The 20,616-nt window shown below is 49.5% G+C and overlaps 1 protein-coding gene across 4 annotated transcripts in view; it reads left to right on the plus strand.

The window, feature by feature from the left end:
• WWOX (WW domain containing oxidoreductase) overlaps positions 1–20,616 on the plus strand; it is a 550,729-nt gene that overhangs the window by 493,204 nt on the left and 36,909 nt on the right. Inside the window, exons 9-10 of one of the 4 annotated variants that reach the window (XR_008704541.1) lie at positions 2,576–2,672; positions 3,298–3,976. The exons of 2 other annotated variants lie outside the window; for them this stretch is intronic. Coding sequence is in view for 1 of the 2 variants with exons in the window: in XM_055554131.1 (XP_055410106.1) it covers positions 2,576–2,614 (39 nt within the window). In the remaining variant the exon portion in view is untranslated. Of the gene's footprint in view, positions 1–2,575; positions 3,977–20,616 lie in introns of those variants that run through there. One more of the 4 variants, XM_055554131.1, reaches the window with a different exon arrangement.

Raw genomic sequence — 20,616 nt, forward strand, 5'->3', positions numbered from 1 at the left:
CATAATGAAATACCAGATAAAGGTCTCAAGCGACAAACTGCCAGGAAATGGCTGTTAGAAATAGCCAGTATCAGATTCCAGGGCCTCTGGACAGGGCATCGTGCGAGCCGGAAGGGACAGCTAATTTCTGGTAACCAGACTGGCAGAGTTCTGTCCTTGTGCGGTTATTATTATCTGGGCCCTATTATGGGTTGAATTGCATTCCCCTAAATTCATACGTGGATGTCCCCTGCCCCGGAACTTCAGATTATGACTGTTTGAAGATAGGGCCTTTAAAGTCGTGATTAGGTTAAAGGAGATGACAGAGGATGAGATGGTTGGATGGCATCACCAGCTCAATGGAGATAAGTTTGAGCAAACTCTAGGAGATGGTGAAGGACTGGGAAGCCTGGCGTGCTACGGTCCACAGGGTCGCAAAGAGTCAGACTCGACTTAGCGACTGAACTGAAGTTAAGATGCGCTGTCAGGGTGGACCCCGATCTGATCTGAGTGGCGTCCTTATGAGAAGAGAAATCCGGGTGCACATGGAGGAGCCCGGGCTGCACGCTTGCAGGGGAGATGGTGTGGGGATGTGGAGAGGAGGCAGCTGCTTGCCTGCCCAGGAGAGAGGCCTGGCCTGGGGCTGGGAGCCTCCAGCACCGTGAGAAAGGGAGCCCCAGTGGGGTATTTTGTTACAGAAGCCCTGGCAGACTAATGCTCGGGTACGGTCTGCCTACGAGGCAGTGAGAGAGAAAGACAGACCTGGGACTCAGGGGGCCAGGAGCCAGACTGCGGTCCCCGCCCTGCCTCCAGCTAGGAGGGCAGCGTGCCTGCCCATGTCCCCACCTCCCTGTGCTGTCTCCGTGAGGCTGTGTCTGGTGGGATGGGAAGAGAAGTGGGGAACAGGAGACAGAAGTATGACTTTCGGGGACTGGATGAGCCGAAGTTCGTCCTCCGTGGGGCCCCCTTCCAGCATGCAGCCGTCTCCCCCGCTGTGCTCAAGTGACTCCCGGCTCCCTCGCCCCACTGGGCCCCTCGTCCTGACGGCCCACCCTGTGCACCGCCCTGCATCCGTCTCTCCTGAAGGTTGCCGAGGGCCGTCTGCACAGAGATGCTCTTGCAGAGCGCTTTGGGCAGAGGTGTGGTCGTCCAGACCTCTGGAGATGGGTGAGGAGGAGCCTGGCATGGCGTCGGCCCTCGGGTGGGGTTAGGACAGAGTCCGTGAAGGGGGAAAGTCAGGGTGAAGGCTGAGAGGCAGGCGGGGCCACGCCACACAGAGCCTTGCAAACCACAGTGAGGGCTTGAGACAGTCCTCTTGTTGTAACGCGGAGCCGCTGGCTGCTGTTGCGCTGGAGGGGAGGCCGTGTGAGCACATGGAGAGGAGGTGTCTGACCTGTGACGCGTGATACGCAGCATATGCATGGCTGACAACACACAAAAGGCGGGGCGCCGTACGAAATTTGTGTGTATACGCCATGTCGTGTGGCTGATAACAAGGTATGACACATGAAACGCTGTGATAGGGCTCATGCCAACGCCACAGCTGCCGGGTAGGGAATGGGTGCGGACTGGAAACGCAGAGACTGATTTAGAACAGCGTCCCCAACCTTTTAGTACCAGAGATCAGTTTCATGGAAGACAGTTTTTCCATGGACTGGGGTCCAGGAAAATGGTTTTGCGATGGTTTAAGCACATTCCTTCAAGCTCCCCTGGTGGCTCAGCTGGTAGAGTCTGCCTACAGTGCAGGAGACCTGGGTTCGATGCCTGGGTTGGGAAGATCCCCTGGAGAAGGGAAAGGCTGCCCACTCCAGTATTCTTGCCTGGAGACTCCCTTGGACAGAGGAGTCTAGTGGGCTGCGGTCCATAGGGTCACGAAGAATCAGGCATGATTGAAGCTACTTAGCATGTACATATTGTTCCTCTCCTTCCTCCTCACCATCTCTTCATATTTATGCTTGCCTCTCTGTAGCTTCCCACCTCTTTGTGATGGGAAGCTGTGTGCTGGTTTGAAACCCGTTCAGAACACAGTGGACTCTACACCAAGTGGCTTGTTGTAAATGAATCCATTCTGACTGCCGTTACTTTAATGGCACCTAAATGATAAATGTTAATAAAAAAGCATTTTCGCTTGGGAAGGCACAATGGTATTTGTTGCCAGACTGCCAAAGTGCTTTGCTTTATGGGAAGGGATTTGAAACAAGGGGTTTTGGTGGTTGTATTTTTGCTTCAACAGTTATTTATGGAGAAAGTATGGGCCATTGCATGTTTATAGTATCTCTTCTTTATGGATGCCCAAGTTATTATTTTTTATTGGTTTGGGTACTTATTTTGCACATTTGTAAACAATTATGTAGTTACACAGCTGTTGTACCACAGAGGCCACATGCATTCCCTGTTAAGTTAAAATTCCATGAGGGATTCTCACTGGATACCGCCATAAAAGAATTACTGCAGTTCCAGAAAGCAAGAGAGAGACAGGCTCAGGAGCTCTCATTGGGTTTTTACAGTGTTTGGAATTAAATAAATGTCATGCTTTTTTGCTAACTTTAGACTTGGCATCAAACTTGATAACTTTATGAAGTTTCCTTTTTTACAGTTCTTCACTGGAAAAGCCCCTGATGCTGGGGGGGATTGAGGGCAGGAGGAGAAGAGGGCGTCAGAGGACGAGAGGGCTGGACGGCATCACCGATGCAGTGAGCATGAACTTGGGCACGCTCTGGGAGATGGTGACGGACAGGGAGGCTGGTGTGTGCAGTCCACATGGTCACAAAGAGTCGGACACGACTGGGCGACTGAACAACATGAATTTTCCACCTTTATCCACACTTGAGTAGAGAGCTTCATATTTGACTGTTTGCCACAATATTAATGAATGAATGACTATTTTGATAAATTCTGTACCCTTCTCTGTAATCTTGATGGGGAAAATGCATAGCTTAGGAGACTCCCTGTTTATCTAAGAAAAGTTTTTGAACAGAAAGTATTTATTTAAGGTGACAAATATTTATGGAGCCCCTGATTCATGCCAGGAATTGTTCTGCTGACTCAGACAGAGGAGAAATGAAAAGTGGGATGGAGAGAGCTGAGGAGAAGGGGATACGATGGGGCCACTGGTCCAGGGTCTCAGAAAAATACATAGCATCTGGGGCTCTTTTCAAATAGATGGAACTGAAACGTCATTCATTTAAGAAAACTCTGTAGGGTCCCAGGCACTGTAGAAAGCTGTAGAATTGAGGGTGTGAACGAAATGAGCAGAATCCCTGTGGTCTTCCCCATCACACATCCTCTGCTTGGCTGGTAATCTCTTTCCTCTCCCAGCCCATTGTCTAGTGGATGACGTCATCACAGAAGCAGCCGGTGCACCTCGCCATTGACTCAAAGCCAGTGATCATGGCCAGGGGGCTCTTCTGGGGAGACTCCCCCATGCCCGTCTCCTTAACCGTCTCTGCTCATTCATTCTTATGAGACCACTGCTTGCTGAATCTTCTGTTGGGGGTGTCAGCTTAAAGAAAGAAGAAAAATATATCAAGCTTGCCTGAAAAGAGTACACAGCCTCATTGAGATGGTCACATATGAAGTGAATAGGTCTACAGATGTTAATACAGGCATCGAAGGAAGAGCATCAGGATGAAATGCTGACAAATGGGAGACGCCTGTGGTGTTCATTAAGACAATGGGTGGCAGCGGGGGCAGGTGTTAAATATGATTTTTTAAAAAGGAAAGAAACCCTGGGGCACATTGAAAGCATCTTTTGAAATAAGCATCTTGATCGAGATAAGTTAGTTTTTCCTATCTTAGGCTGGCTCATAGTATTTCTGTGTACACTTACAATGTCTGAAATGTATTAGTAATGTTTGTAATTGACCGAATGGAAAATATCAGTTAACTTTAAGCAGTAGTTAAAAATGAATCCGTAGGTGAGAGTTTTATCTGTTTCTCTCAGCCTAAGAGTCGTCAATCAAAAACAAAACAAATAAAGAACAAAAGGAGGAAAGAAGACCGTAGTGTTTACTTTGCAGTGTTCTTCTGCAAAATATTGTTTCACTGTGCCATTTTATTCATTTGAAGCACGTTTTCACCAAAGTGTTCTACTCTAAGCCAGTCTCAGTTCAATTTACAGTGAAAGGGTTTTTTGGTTTTTTTTTTTTTGAGTTTAGATAATTTACATATAAAAGCATTACTGTACATTTTATAGAACGACTGTTCAGAAAACAACAATTTCAATTTAATCGTATTGTTATTCTGCAAGTTGAAAATGCTTCCCTCTTGCTTCTTAGTCTTCGTAACAACATTCCTTCTTGTCCTAATTTAAAATTGTTAGTGTTTGAAAATTGATGTGTTCCTGTTAGACCCCACCAGTAAGACTTCAGGCCCACTGTGATTTGTCTGATGGACTTGAAGATCATGTGCACCAGTGAAACACAGAATCTTCATAATGATCTGAGCATGACAGGTACATAGCTCTTTCTAAATTATTTTCTTTCTTCTCCCAAGAAATTTTGCTTGCCAGTGGCCATATCTGTTTTAAAAACAAACAAAAATACAAAAAAGTACTTACACCTCCCTTTATGTTTTAAAATTTGCCATGTTCTTTTTCCCCTTTTCTTCAACACCCTCCCCCGCCCCCCGCCTGTTTTTTTTTAAAATGACACTGTTGTTCTGGAAAAGTCCTCAGGAGTCAGTTGCTGCACCTCAGAATCTTTTATCACAATGAGCCTTTCAGAAACAGAGCCAGATGTTCAGACCACTGTATTTGTCCTTGGAAGCCTGCCAGTGTTTCAGATTTTTTTTTTTTAAATTTTATTTTATTTTTAAACTTTACATAATTGTATTAGTTTTGCCAAATATCAAAATTCTTGACCCTGGAATTGAACTTGAGGCTCTGACTCTATAAAGACAACCCTCAACTTTTATGATTCTGAAAGCTTGGGTTACACTATAAATTTCCACCGGTCCCCGCGCATCTGTCTCTTGCAGGATTTCAGGTTATTCCCCAAGTCTATTAGGCCGGCCACATCGGAGTGCCTGCCTCTAAGGCACATGGGATAATTGCTGGCTGAGAGCACAATCAGCTGTTTAATCAGGAGCCACAAAGCTGTGTTTAACATTTGGTTCCAACCGAAAGATAAGTGCGTCCCCCGACCTCCACCCCCAGGAATGAAGCCCAGGGTGTGTTTCCAGGGACAGAGAAGCTGTGCGGACCATTGAGGAGTGCGTGCCCCAGGGGCTCCCGGTCAGCTTTTGGGCTTGCTGTCGCCAGCTTCTGCTCTTACCAGCCCCTGTGTTGGAGGGGGTTCATCAGCGATGACGTGCAAATGTGCATCTGTGTAACTCCCGTAGCCTCACATATCCCTGCACTGTGGGTACCACGTGGTTTGTCTTGCAGTAGACAAGGGTCGTAAGTTCCTACAGCCTGTTATCCTTTCTGCAGTATCCTTAACTTACGTGTCCCATGGAAAAAGTATTTTCCATAGTGAAAAGAATGGATTTTTTTGCTTCCAGTATCTACAACTCCTGTTTTCCCCTTTAGGTTTTAACTACCGCATTATAATACTGTTCATATTTACTTGCAAATTTCTAGGCCCCATTGAAAAAAAGGCATGTGGTGATAACAATTTTTCTTGGTATTAGTTTATGAAAATGCTTAAGGCCAGAGTTCAGAGTATTTTCCCTGCTTTGGCAACCCACTCCAGTGTTTTTGCCTGGAGAATCCCATTGAGGGAAGAGCCTGGTAGGCCACAGTCCACGGGGTCGCAAAGAGTTGGACACTACTCATCTACTTCATTTTCACTTTAGAAGTCATAAGTGTTAGGTTCAGGGCAATCTGAACTGGTCGTTTCAGAAAAATTTATCAAGGCTTCCCAGGTGGTTCAGTGGTAAAGAATCTGCCTACCAATGCAGGAGATACAGGAGATGTGGGTTTGATCCCTGGACGGGGAAGATCCCCTGGAGAAGGAAATGGCACCCACTGTAGTATCTGGCCTGGAGAATCCCATGGACAGAAGAACTTGGTGGGCTGCAGTCCATGAGGTTGCAAAGAGTCAAACACGACCGAGCATACACACACAAAGACAGGATACGTGCTTGGAGACTGAGGCACCTGGGTCCAAAACCTGATCCAGCACTTACTGGCTGGCTGACCTTGAAGAAAGACCTCAACCCTCGCTGAGCCTTTTCTGAAATACTGAGTGACTGAGAGCGTCCTCACAGAGGTGCCCTGGGGGTTGACTAGAGGTGTACGCGGTGCTGAGCATGTAGGTGATGCTCTCAAGATTCTTCTCCTTCCTTCCTGCAAATAAAGGGGCCCTGCTTTCTGTTCCCATGAAGAGGCCCATCGAGCAAGAACAAATACATGTATAGAGGCTAGAATGTTGGATATCACAACAAAGCCAGGAAACCCATCTATGTACGTGTGACTGTCTCTCGGGGCTTCCTGCCCATTAAGGAGCTATTTATGTAAACTATTAAATGAGTCAGAATCCAGCCTTTTTTTTTTTTTTCCCTTTGGAAGTAGTAGTTTGAATGTTAGTGCTTTTTAAAAATGTATTTATTCCATTTATTTGGCTGCACCCGGTCTTCGCTGTGGCCTGTGGACTCTAGTTCCCCAACCAGGGATCAAGCTGCAGCAGCCCCCGGTTTGGGAGCACCGAGTCTTCACCACTGGATCACCAGGGAAGTCGTCTTCTGTAAGTTTTAAGTTCCCTCTCCAGCCAGCTCTGGTAGTGCATTAGAATCACCTGGGAAGCATCTGAACCCTCCCAGGAGCAGAAGGCATGGTTTCTTGCCTTTGACGTCAGTGTCCGTCACAGTGGCTTTTGCCGTTAGGTGTCCCCCCATGAGGACCGAGGCAGCAAGAGTCAGGGTGACTGCAGGGGGCCGGGGGCTCCGGTCTGTGATGATGGGTGAACGAGCGCCACGAAACACGCCTTGCAGCTTGTCTGGCCTGCGCACGTGTCTCCTCCCAGCTTCCTCTCGCTCTGCTTCTCCCTTCCCTGCGCTCACAGAGCCCCAGAGCTGCCTTCCAGTGTCCGCAACCTCGCTGCTTCTCTGGCCATTGAAGCCCCCTCTGGGGTCACTCCTGGCAGTTTGCTCACTGCTTTTCCATCTCTGCCAAGGTCAAAAATAGACCTTTACTCCTTGGCATCAGACTGAGCTCATTCATTTAAAAGATAACCCTAAAATTTCCATGACTGAACTTTTAATTCTTAATAAGGATGTATTTATCCCTCTGGTCACGGTCTGCTGTGAGTGCTTTGGGGACCTAGACTTTATTCATCCAGGGTCCTCACCTTCCATTCTCAGAGGGTTTCCATGGTGCCCTCTCCTCCAGGCCCAGCAGCAGAACAGGGAGAAGAAGCATCAACTGCAAGGGACGTTTCTGGGCTAAGCCTGGAAGCAGCATTCCTCACATCCACGCTCATCCTCTGGCAAGAATTAAGGGCATCCCAGAAGAAGGAAGAAGTGGGTTTAGTGAAGATCTATGCAGCCTTTGCCTCATCCCCCTGTTCTGGATCTCAGCCCTTCATTCATAATCTATAATTAAATCTTTTGGGAGTGCCCGTCACAGTTGGGACATGCTTCTAAGGGCTCTGGGTACCAGCAGTGAACAAAGTCCCCAGTGATAAAATAAAGTAGTTGGATTGTATTATCTTGACAATAACTTGCAACTTAGATTTTTCACTGCATTCTATCAACATGAGAGTTTCCATCGACGTAACTTTTAGCAGCAACTCATGAGAATAACCATCCTTTCTGTCATTTATTCATACGTCTCCTTTTTCTAGAAGAAATTATGGCACATGGTGGTTTTTGTTTTTTTTTTTAGCACATTGTACGCACTACGAGGCTCATCCTTATACAAACTGCTAGAGTTACTGGCATGTCCTGCTTTATCCATTCGGTCAGGTCAGAGCCCCTTGGTCTGGGGAATTTGGAGGAGCAGACCCACACATGGTGAAGTTCCCTGGTGAAATGACAAGGAGCTAGGAAAACATTTCCATGTCCTTCCCTCTTGGCTTACATCAAAATCATCTCTTTGCCCTTGAGTTTGAAAACCAGTTTCCATAAGCTCTGCATAAATATCACACGGCCACTTTTTCTACCCTCCAGGAGACACTTTCTGGGGAGCAGCGAGTGTGATTTGATGAGGTTTTATGTGTATGTGGAGTTTTCCAGACATATCTCATCCCCATTTCTTTCCCTTAAGAGTTTTTCAAGGGTAGCAGTGAGTTTTATTTGTTTCTCTTTGCATTTCCTGCAGCTGAGCACCTTGTAAAGAATCCCCGATGTCTAGTGAGTGTTTTGTGGGTGCTGGTTGCATTCACGTGCTATCTTGGTTTCTCTGGGCTGTTGTAACAAAGGACCCACAAATGGGGCAGCTTACAGTAATGGACGTGCAGTCTCTCGAAGGCCTGGAGACTAGACGTCCCAGATCAGGGTGTCATCGGGGCCGTAATTCCTCAGAAGACTCTCGGGGAGTGTCTGTTCCATGCCTTTCCTGTAGGAAAGGTATCGCTTCAGGTATTGCTGGCAGCCCTTGGTGCACCTTGACCTGCAGATGCCTCATGCCAGCCTCTGCCTCCATCATCACATGCCCTCCTCTTGCGTGTCTGTCTCTTCTCTTCTTATAAGGACGCTCACCAGTCATTGAATTAGGGCTCATTCTACTCTTGATCTCCAAAGACCTTACTTTCAGAGAAGGTCACATTCACAAGTTCTTGGGTCCAGGATTTCATCACGTATTTTGGAGGGACGCAGTCCAACCCGTACTACGCACCACCCCTTCCACAAAGCACCACCACGTGCAAACCCAAGTCCCGATACTTCACACAGTCTTCGAATTCATCCAGGTCTGACGGATGAAAACATGAAGGAACAAGCAACCTGATGAGTTATTGAGGTGGCTGGGAGTTTAGGGAAGGCTCCTGCAAAGAGATGGCCAGGCAGCCCAAAGATTAGGTTGCGATCCTGTCGTATCTGGGCTTGAGTCTCTGGTTGGCATCTTTGGTGGTGGGTTTTAGCAAGGTTTTCAATGCTGCCGAGGAAGATCCTCCCTTAGAACCTTTGGAGGGAGTTTGGCCTTGCCAGCACCTTGAGTTTGGACTTCTGGCTTCCAGAACTGTAAGAGAATACATTTCTGTTGTTTTAAACCACCTGGTTTGTGCTCATTTGTTACAGCAGCCATGGGAAACCCACACCAAGGTTAGAGACTTTGCTCGGTCACTCAGCTGCTGACGGTCAGGGATAGGATCAGAACCCACAGTTTTGTTTCTCGAACCTGCCGAGCAAATGCCTCTTCCCAGATGGTTCAACTGCTGCCAGCCCAAACTCCCGAGACTCTGGTTACGTTCAAATGAGACTGTGCATGTGAACAGGCACACAGCAGCGCCTGACAAGAGCCAATCACGTGGTGGTGGTTGTTTGCTGCTGCTGTTTTTGTTTTGTTTTGTTTTTGCTCCTTAGCACAAGTTGTTGAAGAATTCTTAGCAATGTTGGGAGTGGAACTACTTGGCTCAAGAATATAAAGCTGTTTTGCCTTTAAGGCTCTGGTTACATCTTGTCAAATTGCTTACTGAACAGCGTATGTATATATGTGCATATGTGTATGTAATACATATACACACACATATATACATCAGGATAATTTCACTGATGAGCCTAGGACCTCAGATCCAGTCTTCTCTCTCTCCTTCCCTCCCTCTCATCTTCCACCCTCCCTTCCTCCTTCCCTCTCTTCTTTCCAACATTTCCTTATAGCCCGTGACCTGGGCTGTGTTAGGCACACCAACTCCATAACTGAGATATGGCTTAGGATTCACTCACACAAGTCCAGGAGAAATAAATCTTTGAGGGGAAAAAGAAACCCATGAATAACCTCTCCCGGCTTATCATGAGGGGTGTAGGGAGTCTGTTCCATCAGGGAACCACAAGGAATCCAAGAATCCCAAGAACTCAGTAGCCATGGGAGGTGATAGACATGGGGCGATGATTCTGAAATCTGTGCATGAGGCCACCCTTACTGATTCCCTTCGAACTAATTGGAATGTGGTTCCAAGGGGCACTGTAGGACTTCTGAGTTTAGGTCATCGAAGGTGATAACAGCTTTGACCTGGTTCTGTCTCACTCATGGGATGCTTACATCGGAGCTTGGCCACCATGCTGTGAGGAAGCTCAACTGAGCTCACGTGTGGTCACCCCAGGGAGATGCCCACGCAGACAGGAACTGAGGCTGCAGCAACCATCAGACCCGAAGTGAAGGTCTGAGCCTGCAGGGGAGTCCAGCCTCCCAACATTGTGACACAGGGAGGCCCACCGTCCCCCCAGCACCCTCTGCAGATTCCTGACTCATGGGATTCATGAACAGAAGTGGTGGCTTTACACCTCTGAGTTTTAGGATGACTTGATGCACAAGTAGAAGACGTGGAGTGTGTTCTAATCCATATTTTAGCAAATGTTTATCAGAAATTAAGCCCTGACACTTCATTAACCACATGTGGGCATATCTGAGAGTAAGGAGATTTGACTCAGATTCTGAAGTTAAATAAAATGCAAGGCAATCCATGGAAGTCTGTTGAAATATTCCTGATCTGGCCTGTGTTCCGGTGGGTTTTGGGCCAAAGGCAGGTGGGAGCGATTGTCTCTTTGGTTCTTAGGAAGGGCTTGGGCGTTATCTCGGACAGCTCTGACTTCCTCCTCTCCTGAGAATGAGCATGGTGTGTTCGCAAGAATAAAGAAGTGGCGTTCATTCTATGGCATTGGCTGACACCGAGTGGAGGGCTGTTGATTGTCCTCTCATCTTTTCTCGCTAGACTTTTTCAAAACCCATTCCTTTACCACCACTCCCCTTTTTTGTGGTTTTTCACATTTTAATACTGTGAAGCAGTGTTTCCCAAACTTGGTCTTTATGCTCCATTTGCACCTTTTCTCCTGTTCGCTCCTTTCATAAATTGTTTTTAATCTACCTTTGTGTATACTTACATTACCAACTGCAGCTATTTATGTGGAAAGTTTTATATGCCTAATATAAAGGGAAGGCCAGTGTCATTTATCGTAACTATAAGATATCCATTAGAAGTTACTGAGCCCCAAACAGTGGTTTTAAATTCTAGTTGGATAACCTACGCCCGCTGGTGACTCTGAAATTGAAGTGTTTGGTGTTGAGGAGAAAGAAACGTCGGCACGAGACTTGTTGTTTTTTCTAGTGAGTAGAGGATTGTAAGAGAATTGAAAAGAGATTTTTTCCCCCTTCATGTATGCCTCTGGAGTATAGCCTCAGAAGCCTTGAATTTACCTGTAATATTTACATGCCACATTTGCCCAGGGCACCTTTCCATAATCGTCCTAATCAGAACCTCATAAATGTTTGTTGAGTTCATGAACCTGCTTGTCTGATGGATTCTGAAAGAGCTGATGGCTGCCATTTCTAGTAACAGGAGCCATCTCCTTACAGACTTGGGAAATCCTTCTGGCCCTTAACACAGCCGAGCTGGAGGACAGAGCTGGCTTATACATGATCGGGCTGTGAGGGTGAATTTTACATATCGGCTCAGCTGAGCCCTGGGTGCATGCAGACGCTTGGCCAAGCAGAGTACCAGGCGGTGTTTGCACAGGGGTTTTGGATGAGACTGACATCTGAGTCTGTAGGCTAAATAAATTCGATCATCTTCTCTAATGTGGGTGGGCCTCATAAGATCCACTGAAGGTCTGAACAGCACAAAAGGCTGACCCTCTCGTGGCTGAAGGGGAGTACTCCTGCCTTAGTGGTTTGGTCGTTTTCCTGCCTCTCGACTCACACCGAAACATCAGCCCTTCCTGATCAAACCCAGCAGCTTTCAGACTGGAGCCTACAACACCAGGCTTCCCGAGCCTCCATCTGGCCCATGGAAGATCCTGGGACTTCTCAGCTTCCATAGTCTCATAAGCCAACTCCTCATCAGTGGATGATACATTAACGAGTCCGTGTTTATGTATACCCTGTGGATTCTGTCTCTCTCGAGAAGCCTGATGAACACGGACGCAAGGTTCTGCTTGGAGGTGCTTCGCCTCAGGGAGCCATTCAGACGTGGCCTGTGCGCATTCCAGTTGGATGCCCGGGCCTGCGGGCGCTGGCGCCCTCTTTGCGCATCGCCTCTCGGTGTCTGCAGACGCAGGCCCGGTCTGTCCCTGAGGGGCGAACAGAGGCAGCGCCTGCAGGCTGCGGATGGCGGCCTGGACGGCCTCTCTCCAAGCCGTCCTTTCCCCTCTCCTGGCCTCCCCAGACCACGAGCTCCCTGGGGGCCATGCCCCGTCATCCGTGTTTCTCGTTCTTAATCCACGTTCTCCATCCCATGGACGAGGTGCGCCGAGGATTCTGTGGGTTCCAAGGTAACAGGGGCCTTGCCGTCAGAGCCCGGCTGGGCTGGGTGGCTTTCAGTAGCTCCTGGTGGGCTCCTAAGGGGCAGCCGCTGTCTGCCAGAAAGTTCGAGGTTCTGACAGCATCTTTCTGAAAAACAGTTCTATTAAGTAGAAGTGATGTTCGAAAGCCCTCACGGATGTCCAGCAGGTTGTCACAGAGAGGAGGCTGTGGTCTTTTGAAGATTTCAGGAGCTGGTGGAGTTGAGTAGATGGTTTTCCGCCTTCCTCATATTATGTACTGAGTGTGCTCTTGCCACTGGGTGATGCTTTTTTTTGTTGTTACAATAGTTAGACATAAAATCGGTGTTTATGTGTGATTTGTCTTCTGAAGATTCTCTCTGTAAGACTCTGGGGTTGACGAGTGAACATGTGGCTCCGTGTAGCCAACAAGAGGCCCTGAAGAAAATGGGCTTTTTAAATAATCGGACTTGCACTGCTCTGGGACTCTTGGTATATTAAAATGTGAATCTATCCGTGTTTCTATCACTTTTATTAGACGCGTGCATGTCTGCACAGAACAGCGGCTTGTTTGCCTGGTCTCTCAACACTCTGGTTCGAGAAGCCGCCTCGCATGTCGTGTCGCTTGCTGCTGCCCCTGAAATGGTCAGGTGGGGAGCGGGCGGGACTCTGCCTGATGACAGATGTGAGTGTGGACAGAAGGCACAGCTGGGCTCTGACCAGGGCTGTCTGGTCCTGGCGCCCAGGCCCCTCACTGCGGAGCCACACTGACCTTGCCCCGAGCGAGGATCAGGGGGCAGAGGTGGACAGAAACGTTCCCCTAAACAGCATTCCGTCTTCATGCTTTTATGCCCATGGGACAGTGCTGTTTCTTCACCCTCATCATGGAGACCCCCAAAAGGCCACATCCTGTTTCATCCTAGCCCTAGGAAGGTGTAGCAGTATGGGCCAAGTTCAATGGCCAGAAGCTCTGGCTTCCTGGTTGACTCTGCTTTCTCCGTCGCTGGAGTAAAGCATGGGGTCCAGCATTCTGTTCCTTGGCCGAGAAGTCACGGAAGCTTGAGGCTCATCAACAGGAATCTCCGTAACCTCGTGTGTGTCCCAGCCATGCTGTGACCTCCCCAAAGCTGAGGCCATGAATTTTCTTCCAGATGCTCAAGTACCTGACTCCAGAGGTGTTTGCTGAATGAATGCATGATCCCGAGGACCATTCTTGCAATGGTTTGCGGGAGGATGCTTTGTGCACAGACCCTCCCCTCCACACTTAGACCGTTAGGACCTTGCTTAGGCAGTGATTACTGAGGAACCTGCTGGGTGCTTTCAGAAAGCAGGCTACCTGTCCCCAGAGGTTCTAGCATCCCCCCAGCCCTGGGAGAGTGTTCTGGGTGGATGACGCTAGGCCTGACCAACAGAGGACTGAGCTGGGATGGGTGTGCAGAGACCCCCTATTCCACTCTAAGCAACGGGATATGTTATTGAATAATTGGGGCTTCCCAGGTGGCTCAGTGGTAAAGAAGCCACCTGCCAATGCAGGAGATGCAGCCTCAATCCCTGGGTTGGGAAGAGCTCCTGGAGGAGGACATGGAAACTCACTCCAGTATCCTTGCCTGGAGAAACCCATGGACAAAGGAGCCTGACGGGCTACAGTTCATGGGTCACAAGGAGTCAGACATGGCTTAGCAACTAAATAACAGCAAACAGCATCTTGACTCTTTTGGGGTCAGACAGAAGAAGAAACCTGTGCATTTCTTATTACACACACACACACACACACACACGTGTGTGCACACACACACACGCCCCTCCATAAAGGTAGACAACTCACTCCCTCCAAATTGTCTCCCCAAAGGAAACCCTGCTTCAGAAGCCATGCGCTGCGGTCCACCCCCTTGTCACCAGCTCCTGCTACCTAAGTGACTCTGTCCGGGGCCCCTGCGCCCCCAGCACCTGTCCCACCACCCCCAGGCACAGCCAGCGGCCGCCTCAGCCCTCTGTTCCACCCGGTGCTTCTGAGCTGGAAAACAGTTTTGTCTTCTGAGAACCCCATTTCTTAGAAAGAAGCCCCAGCGCCCCCAGCCTGAAGTTGAAAGAAGGGCTCAGGAAGGGCTGGGTCTTGGGGCACGTCTCCAGTGCCGATCTGACTCAACCCATCGGCCACGCCTCTTGTGTTTCTGTGTGAAATCACCCGTCCAGGGGCTCCGGAAGGTGAAGCCCCACAGCCCCATAGGCACAGAGCAAACGCCGATGTAACTTTTGAAGACAGTCCTGGCAGTAGCCGTGAGCTTGGACCTCTACCCACCGCAGGCTATAGGGCTGGGGGGGAATGGCCTTAGGACCTTAGTTTCCAGGCTCTCCAGTGGTCAGAAGGTCACCGTGGAGGAGCAGGCATTCAGACATCCAGGTGCAGAGGATGCTAAGTGTAGCAGAGGGCGCCCCTCCTCCCAGGCGTGGGGTGCCAGTTACTGCCTCTTAGTGCTGGAAGGGGACTTGGAATTGGTTTGGCAAAAAGGTTAATGCGTTCTTATGGCTGCCAGTTGGCCCATTGAATCGCTAGTAATTGGGGCGGGGGAAGCATTTAATCTGATGCACTGAGTGCAGGTCCACCCACGGTGGTATCGTGGTTGCAGCAGTTTCTCGGTGCGTGCGTACGTGTGTGTGTGTGTGTGTGTGTTTGCGTGCACACGTGCGTACACGCACATGTATGCGGTTCAGATGTGCTCCTGCTTTTCCGCCTTTACTTCCCCTCTGTACACAGGGTTGTCAGTCCCATCCTCTGCCAGCTCACCAGCCTCCACCCCCAACCCCCAGAGAAAACAGAACAAGGGCTTGCTGTCTTCTAAATCGTGTCGTTGGAGAAGTGGGTGAAACAGGTTCTTCTCTTTCACAGGCCAGGGCTCTCCTAAAGGGCGTGCACCCGTGATGATATGCTAGGGCGGAGGTCAGCCAACTGCAGCCACGACCAAGTCTGGTTCTTATAAATAAAGTTTTATTGAAACACAGTCACAGCCTTTGGGAATTGCCCAGGACTGACGGGTGGATCATGATGTAGAGATCTGGCAGACTCTGGTCCACTGGAGAAGGGAATGGCAAACCACTTCAGTATTCTTGCCTTGAGAACCCCATGAACAGTATGAAAAGGCAAAATGATAGGATACTGAAGGAGGAACTCCCCAGGTCAGTAGGTGCCCAATATGCTACTGGAGATCAGTGGAGAAATAACTCCAGAAAGAATGAAGGGATGGAGCCAAAGCAAAAACAATACCCAGCTGTGGATGTAACTGGTGATAGAAGCAAGGTCCAATGCTGTAAAGACTCATTGGAAAAGACTCTGATGCTGGGAGGGATTGGGGGCAGGAGGAGAAGGGGACGACAGAGGATGAGATGGCTGGATGGCATCACTGACTCGATGGACGTGAGTCTGAGTGAACTCCGGGAGTTTGTGATGGACAGGGAGGCCTGGCGTGCTGTGGTTCATGGGGTTGCAAAGAGTCGGACACGACTGAGCTGAACTGAACTGTGTTCACATTACAATGGACAGTTGAGCAGTTGCCCCACAAAGCCTCTAGTATTTACTGAGGCCTTAACATAGAATGGGCTTCCCTTGTGGCTCAGCTGGTAAAGAATCCACCTGCAGTGTAGGAGACCTGGGTTCGATCCCTGATTTGGGAAGATACCCTGGAGAAGGGAAAGCCTACCCACCCCAGGATTCTGGCCTGGAGAATTCCATAGACTGTATAGTCCATGGGGTTGCAAAGACTTGTACACGACTGAGCAACTTTCACTAGCATAGAATACAATTGCTGACCCCTTTGTGTTGCCAAATTTAACAAATAAAAATACAGGATGCCCATCTAAACCTGAATCTTAGAGAAACAATGAAATGGTTTTTGTTTTTTTTTTAATTGAAACTGTATCTAACATTTAACTGGGCAACCTGTTGTTTTTTCTTTTCTTTTTGATCATGTGGAATGCAGGGATCTTAGTTCCCCAACCAGGAATCAAACTCGCACCCCGTGCAGTAGAAAAGCACAGAGCCTTAACCACGGGGCCACCAGGGAAGTCCCCAGCCTGTATTTTTCAGTCTGGGTGCCCTATAACCCCCGCAGTAAGCTATGGGAAGAAAACATTGCAGCTTCTGTTTACATGTTTTAAAATCTTATCCCATATATAAATGTACAGTTCTTGGGGGGTATGTTCAGAATTTAATTTTACTGCTAGTGGTACATGATCAAAGCAGTCTGGAGACCACTGAGAGGAAAAACTCCCACCCATATGACCGATCCAGGTTTCCGGCGTGACCTCAGGTGAAGCCTGGTTGGAAGGAAGGACGCAGATTCCAGCTCTGGCTGGTCCAGTTGTTTAAACACCCTGGGCTCTGTGCCCTCGCATGGATACGGGGCTAATGGTTTGTCTACAGACGACAGGGTGCTTGTAAAAACCCGTCCATGTTTGTGTCCCCAGTGCCAGCCAGAACCTACGGAGTGTGGTAGGTGCTCCACGAGTGTCCTCTTCTCTGCGGCTCCAGTGGAGACAGGCCTGCAGGGGTGGGAGGACAGAGGGCCCCAGCACGCTGGGCAGAGCTCCCTCACGCCGGGCCCTCTCCCGCTCGCGTCGTTCTGGCTTCAGCAGTGACTCACGCGGGGTTAGGCTGTTTGTGTGTGCGCTCTGTGCTGTGGTTTCGGTTCACATGGGGTTGGGGGACGCAGTTTTGTTTTCACTTTGGTCGGTTGTGTGAGTTTCCACCCTTCACCTCTTCAGTAGCTGACGTTCTTGTGAAACTCTGCGGGGATTCATTGGAAATTGTCCAGTCAGTGACTGTCGTGGTTCCTGGTAAGAGCTGGGCAGCAGCGTCCAGTTGGGCACTGGCCACTTCCTGGGCATCCGGAGAGGGCCCTGGCCTCTGGGAGGATGGGAGGGACCTCACTAGGTCTCCCGAGCATGATTGCCACCCCCAACACACACTGCCCGCAGCCGTGCTCGAGCAGGAAGTGCACTGATCCAGCCCCCGAAGGGAGCATCTTTCCTCCCTGGAACATCCACCTTCCTCCCTGGAGCACCCTCCTTCCTCCCTGGAGGAGGCCCTTGAGCATCTTTCTGTCTCAGTACCACAGTGGTCTCAGCAACGTCTTTGCTAAGCTACATGGCAAGTCAGCCCCCAATTCCTCTCTGTTCCCAGGGCAAGGTGCAGGCTGGCAGAGGAGGGCCATGCTTCCTGCCCAGGATGGCACAGGTGCCTCCTCCCTCTGAGGGCAAGGTGACGAGTCCAGAAGGAAGCCAGAAGTCCCATCTCCTGTCATGACAGAAAGGAAGTGGTGTTTTCCACCATCCGTTTCTCCATTCACCAGCAAGTTCTTCTGGGGGAATCTACTCCACGTCACACCTGGCCCTACACACCAGGGGAACCAACGTGTTTATGTCTCCACTACCCTCGAGAAGCATTGTTTAGAAGAGAAACCAGAAGAGAACCCAGTGTTTCTGAGGCAATGTGATGGGTGTCGGGGCATGGAAAAGCTGGGTGTGCTTTCAGAGCACCGTGCCAGGGACGTGACACCGATGAGAAGGTGGTGCTTCAACTGGGCTTTGAGGTCTGAGTAGGAGTTTGCAAAACGCAGAAGCGATGTGGGGAAGGACATAACAGGTGGAAGGAAATAGGAATTCTAAAGCTCACGGCTTTAAATGGTTAGATAGCATTACTAACTCTGTGGACGTGAATTGGAGCAAACACCATGAGACGGTGGAGCCCAGAGGACCTGGGCGTGCTGCGGTCCACAGGGCCGGAAAGAGCTGGACTCAACTTAGAGACGGAACAACAACGAAACTCAGTCTCAGCACCGCAGGGTGTGTCCGAGGTGCTGCGCAGGATTGGGGGACTTTGTTTATGTGTTGGAGCGGCTGCACGAGCGTTGCGTGCAGAGGAGGCAGGAGGGGGCCAGCTTGGAGAGCGGCCATGGGCTCCAGCGTGCATCTAGTACCTGAAGACAAAGTGGAAACAGGAATTACTAAGGAGCTAAAAAGTGAATCGGGCTTCTTGACCTTAAAAGCCCATTTGACCAAAATCATCAGTTAAGCAAAGAAGAACAAAACTCACATTTTTCTCAAAGCCTTAACAGCCCGCAGTTTCCCGCCACGTCCAGACTTATTTCTTACCCACCTCCCCCCGCCCCGGCAGCCCTCACAGCCTGCCACTGTCCTATTCCCTCCCCACACTGGCGTCCCCAACACCTGCCTGCTCGCAGCGTGTACCACTCAACCCCCAGCACCCGTGATGCTTGTTGCCACTCTGTTGATCAAGAAACCAGGGTCTCACGGGGCTGAAGAGTTCACCTAAGGAGACCAAGCTGGTTCAGAGCAGCATTTGGACTTGAACCTGTGTCTTTCCGTCAAAGCCAGGGTCCTCTCAGCTAGGCTCTTTCCTGGAAGAACCCACCCTAATGGCACTCAGTCAGGTTCTGTCGGGGGACTGATGGATTACAGTCAAATTTCTTAGCCAGCTTTGGCTGAACTGGGCATTTCCCCCCACCTCCAAGTCCCACCACCACCCACTTGCAGAGCCTGAGTCTCCAAGGCTTCGCTCCACGGGTACTTGGCTTTGAGAAAAACGAGCGTGTTTTTCATGCCTGGGTGTCCTGGCCTTTCCTCCCTGCTCATTTGCAACCGAACGAGGTGTGGGAATGCATGATATAGGGACGCCTCGTTTCCATGTTCTCTTTTGGGGGGGTCCCTCCCCAGAGAAGGTTTGGTGGAAATCTCCTCCCTTTGCCTCTTTTTCTTGGATCTGCTTGTAAATGAAACATTTTAAGGGCCTTCTTGGCTGGAGGATTTTTTTCTTTTTTATTATAAACATAAAACGTTTCACAGCTGTTTTTCAGCACATAAATTTTCATCGATACCCACCCCTGACTGTGACACCCTCCTCATGTACTTCTCCTCCTTCTTCTTCTTTTTTTTTTAGCTCCTCACATAGTTCCAAGACCAGAGCTGAGGGTGGGTGGTGGGGGCTGGATCACAGATAAAACACAACAGGCGACTTCTATTCTAGTTGTTCAGTTTGGGAAAGCACATCGTGTTTGACAGCAGTGAGGAACGTGCAGGGTCCCGAGCCCTGCTGAGGAAAGCAAGGGCTCGCTGCTCGTCTAAGCCCAGACCTGAGCCCTCCGTGAGGCTGAACCCTGCGCCCAGGCTGTGGAGGAGACCGCCAGGCAGGCCTCAGATGCGTCTCCCCTCCCAGCGGGGCAGAGCGGGGCTGCCTCTGAGAAAGCCACGAGATTCCAGAAGGCCGGCCCTGCGTGCACAGGCCCACCCGTGGTGCACGCCCTCCATTACTGTCTGTCTGTCCTGCCCAGAGAGTCTGCCTGTGAGCTTGCACAGTGCATGGGCCCAGGGTGGTAGAGGATGGATGGTCAGCATCCCAGAGCTCAGCCCTGGTTCTTTTGTAAAAAAAATGTTACTGACGTTTAGTTGATTTACAGTGTTGTGTTAATTTCTTCTGATGCCCAAGCTGCTCAGTTATATATACTTCTTCATATTCTTTTCCACTGTAGTTTATCACAGAGTATTGCAGAGAATCCTTGTGCTCTGCAGTGGTTATTTCCCTCTTTACATATACTGGTTTGCTAACCCCAGACTCACAGTTCTTCTCCCCCAACCCCTGGCAACCACAAATCTGTTCCTACATCTGCGAGTCTGTTTCACTCTCATAGATATGTTCACATTGTCATTTAGATTCCGTATATAAGTGACGTCATATGGTATTTGTCCTTCTCCCTCTGACTTACTTAGTATGATAATCCCTAGGTACATCCATATTGCTGCAAAGGGCATTGTTTCGTTCTTTTTTATGACTGAATAGTATTCCACCACATGTGTACATACATGCATACCTACACGAATACATACATACGTCATCTTTATCCGTCCCTCTGTCAGTGGACGTTTAGCTGTTTCCATGTCTTGGCTGTTGTAAATAGTGCGCTGTGAGCCTTGGAGTATGTGCATCTTTTTGAATGGTGGTTTCTATGGGTATATGCCCTGGAGTGGGATTGCTGGATCCCATGGCAGCTCTGTCTTTAAGTTTTTAAGGAACCTCTATTCAGTCCTAGTTCTGCATCTGCTCCATGACCAGGGATAAATTGCAGCCTTTCTCTTGGCCTCCGTTTCCCCACTTGCCAAAGAGAGGCTGGTCCTTGACCTATTGCGTCCATCAGAGGCTGAACGTCCCGTGGTTCTCAAGCACCTTGCAGCTGAGATAACACTCCTGCTGGGCAGCCTGGTGCACGGTGGCCCAGG

Source organism: Bubalus kerabau, chromosome 17 (genome assembly GCF_029407905.1).
Source record: "Bubalus kerabau isolate K-KA32 ecotype Philippines breed swamp buffalo chromosome 17, PCC_UOA_SB_1v2, whole genome shotgun sequence".
In the NCBI taxonomy this organism is placed as follows: Eukaryota; Metazoa; Chordata; class Mammalia; order Artiodactyla; family Bovidae; genus Bubalus; species Bubalus kerabau.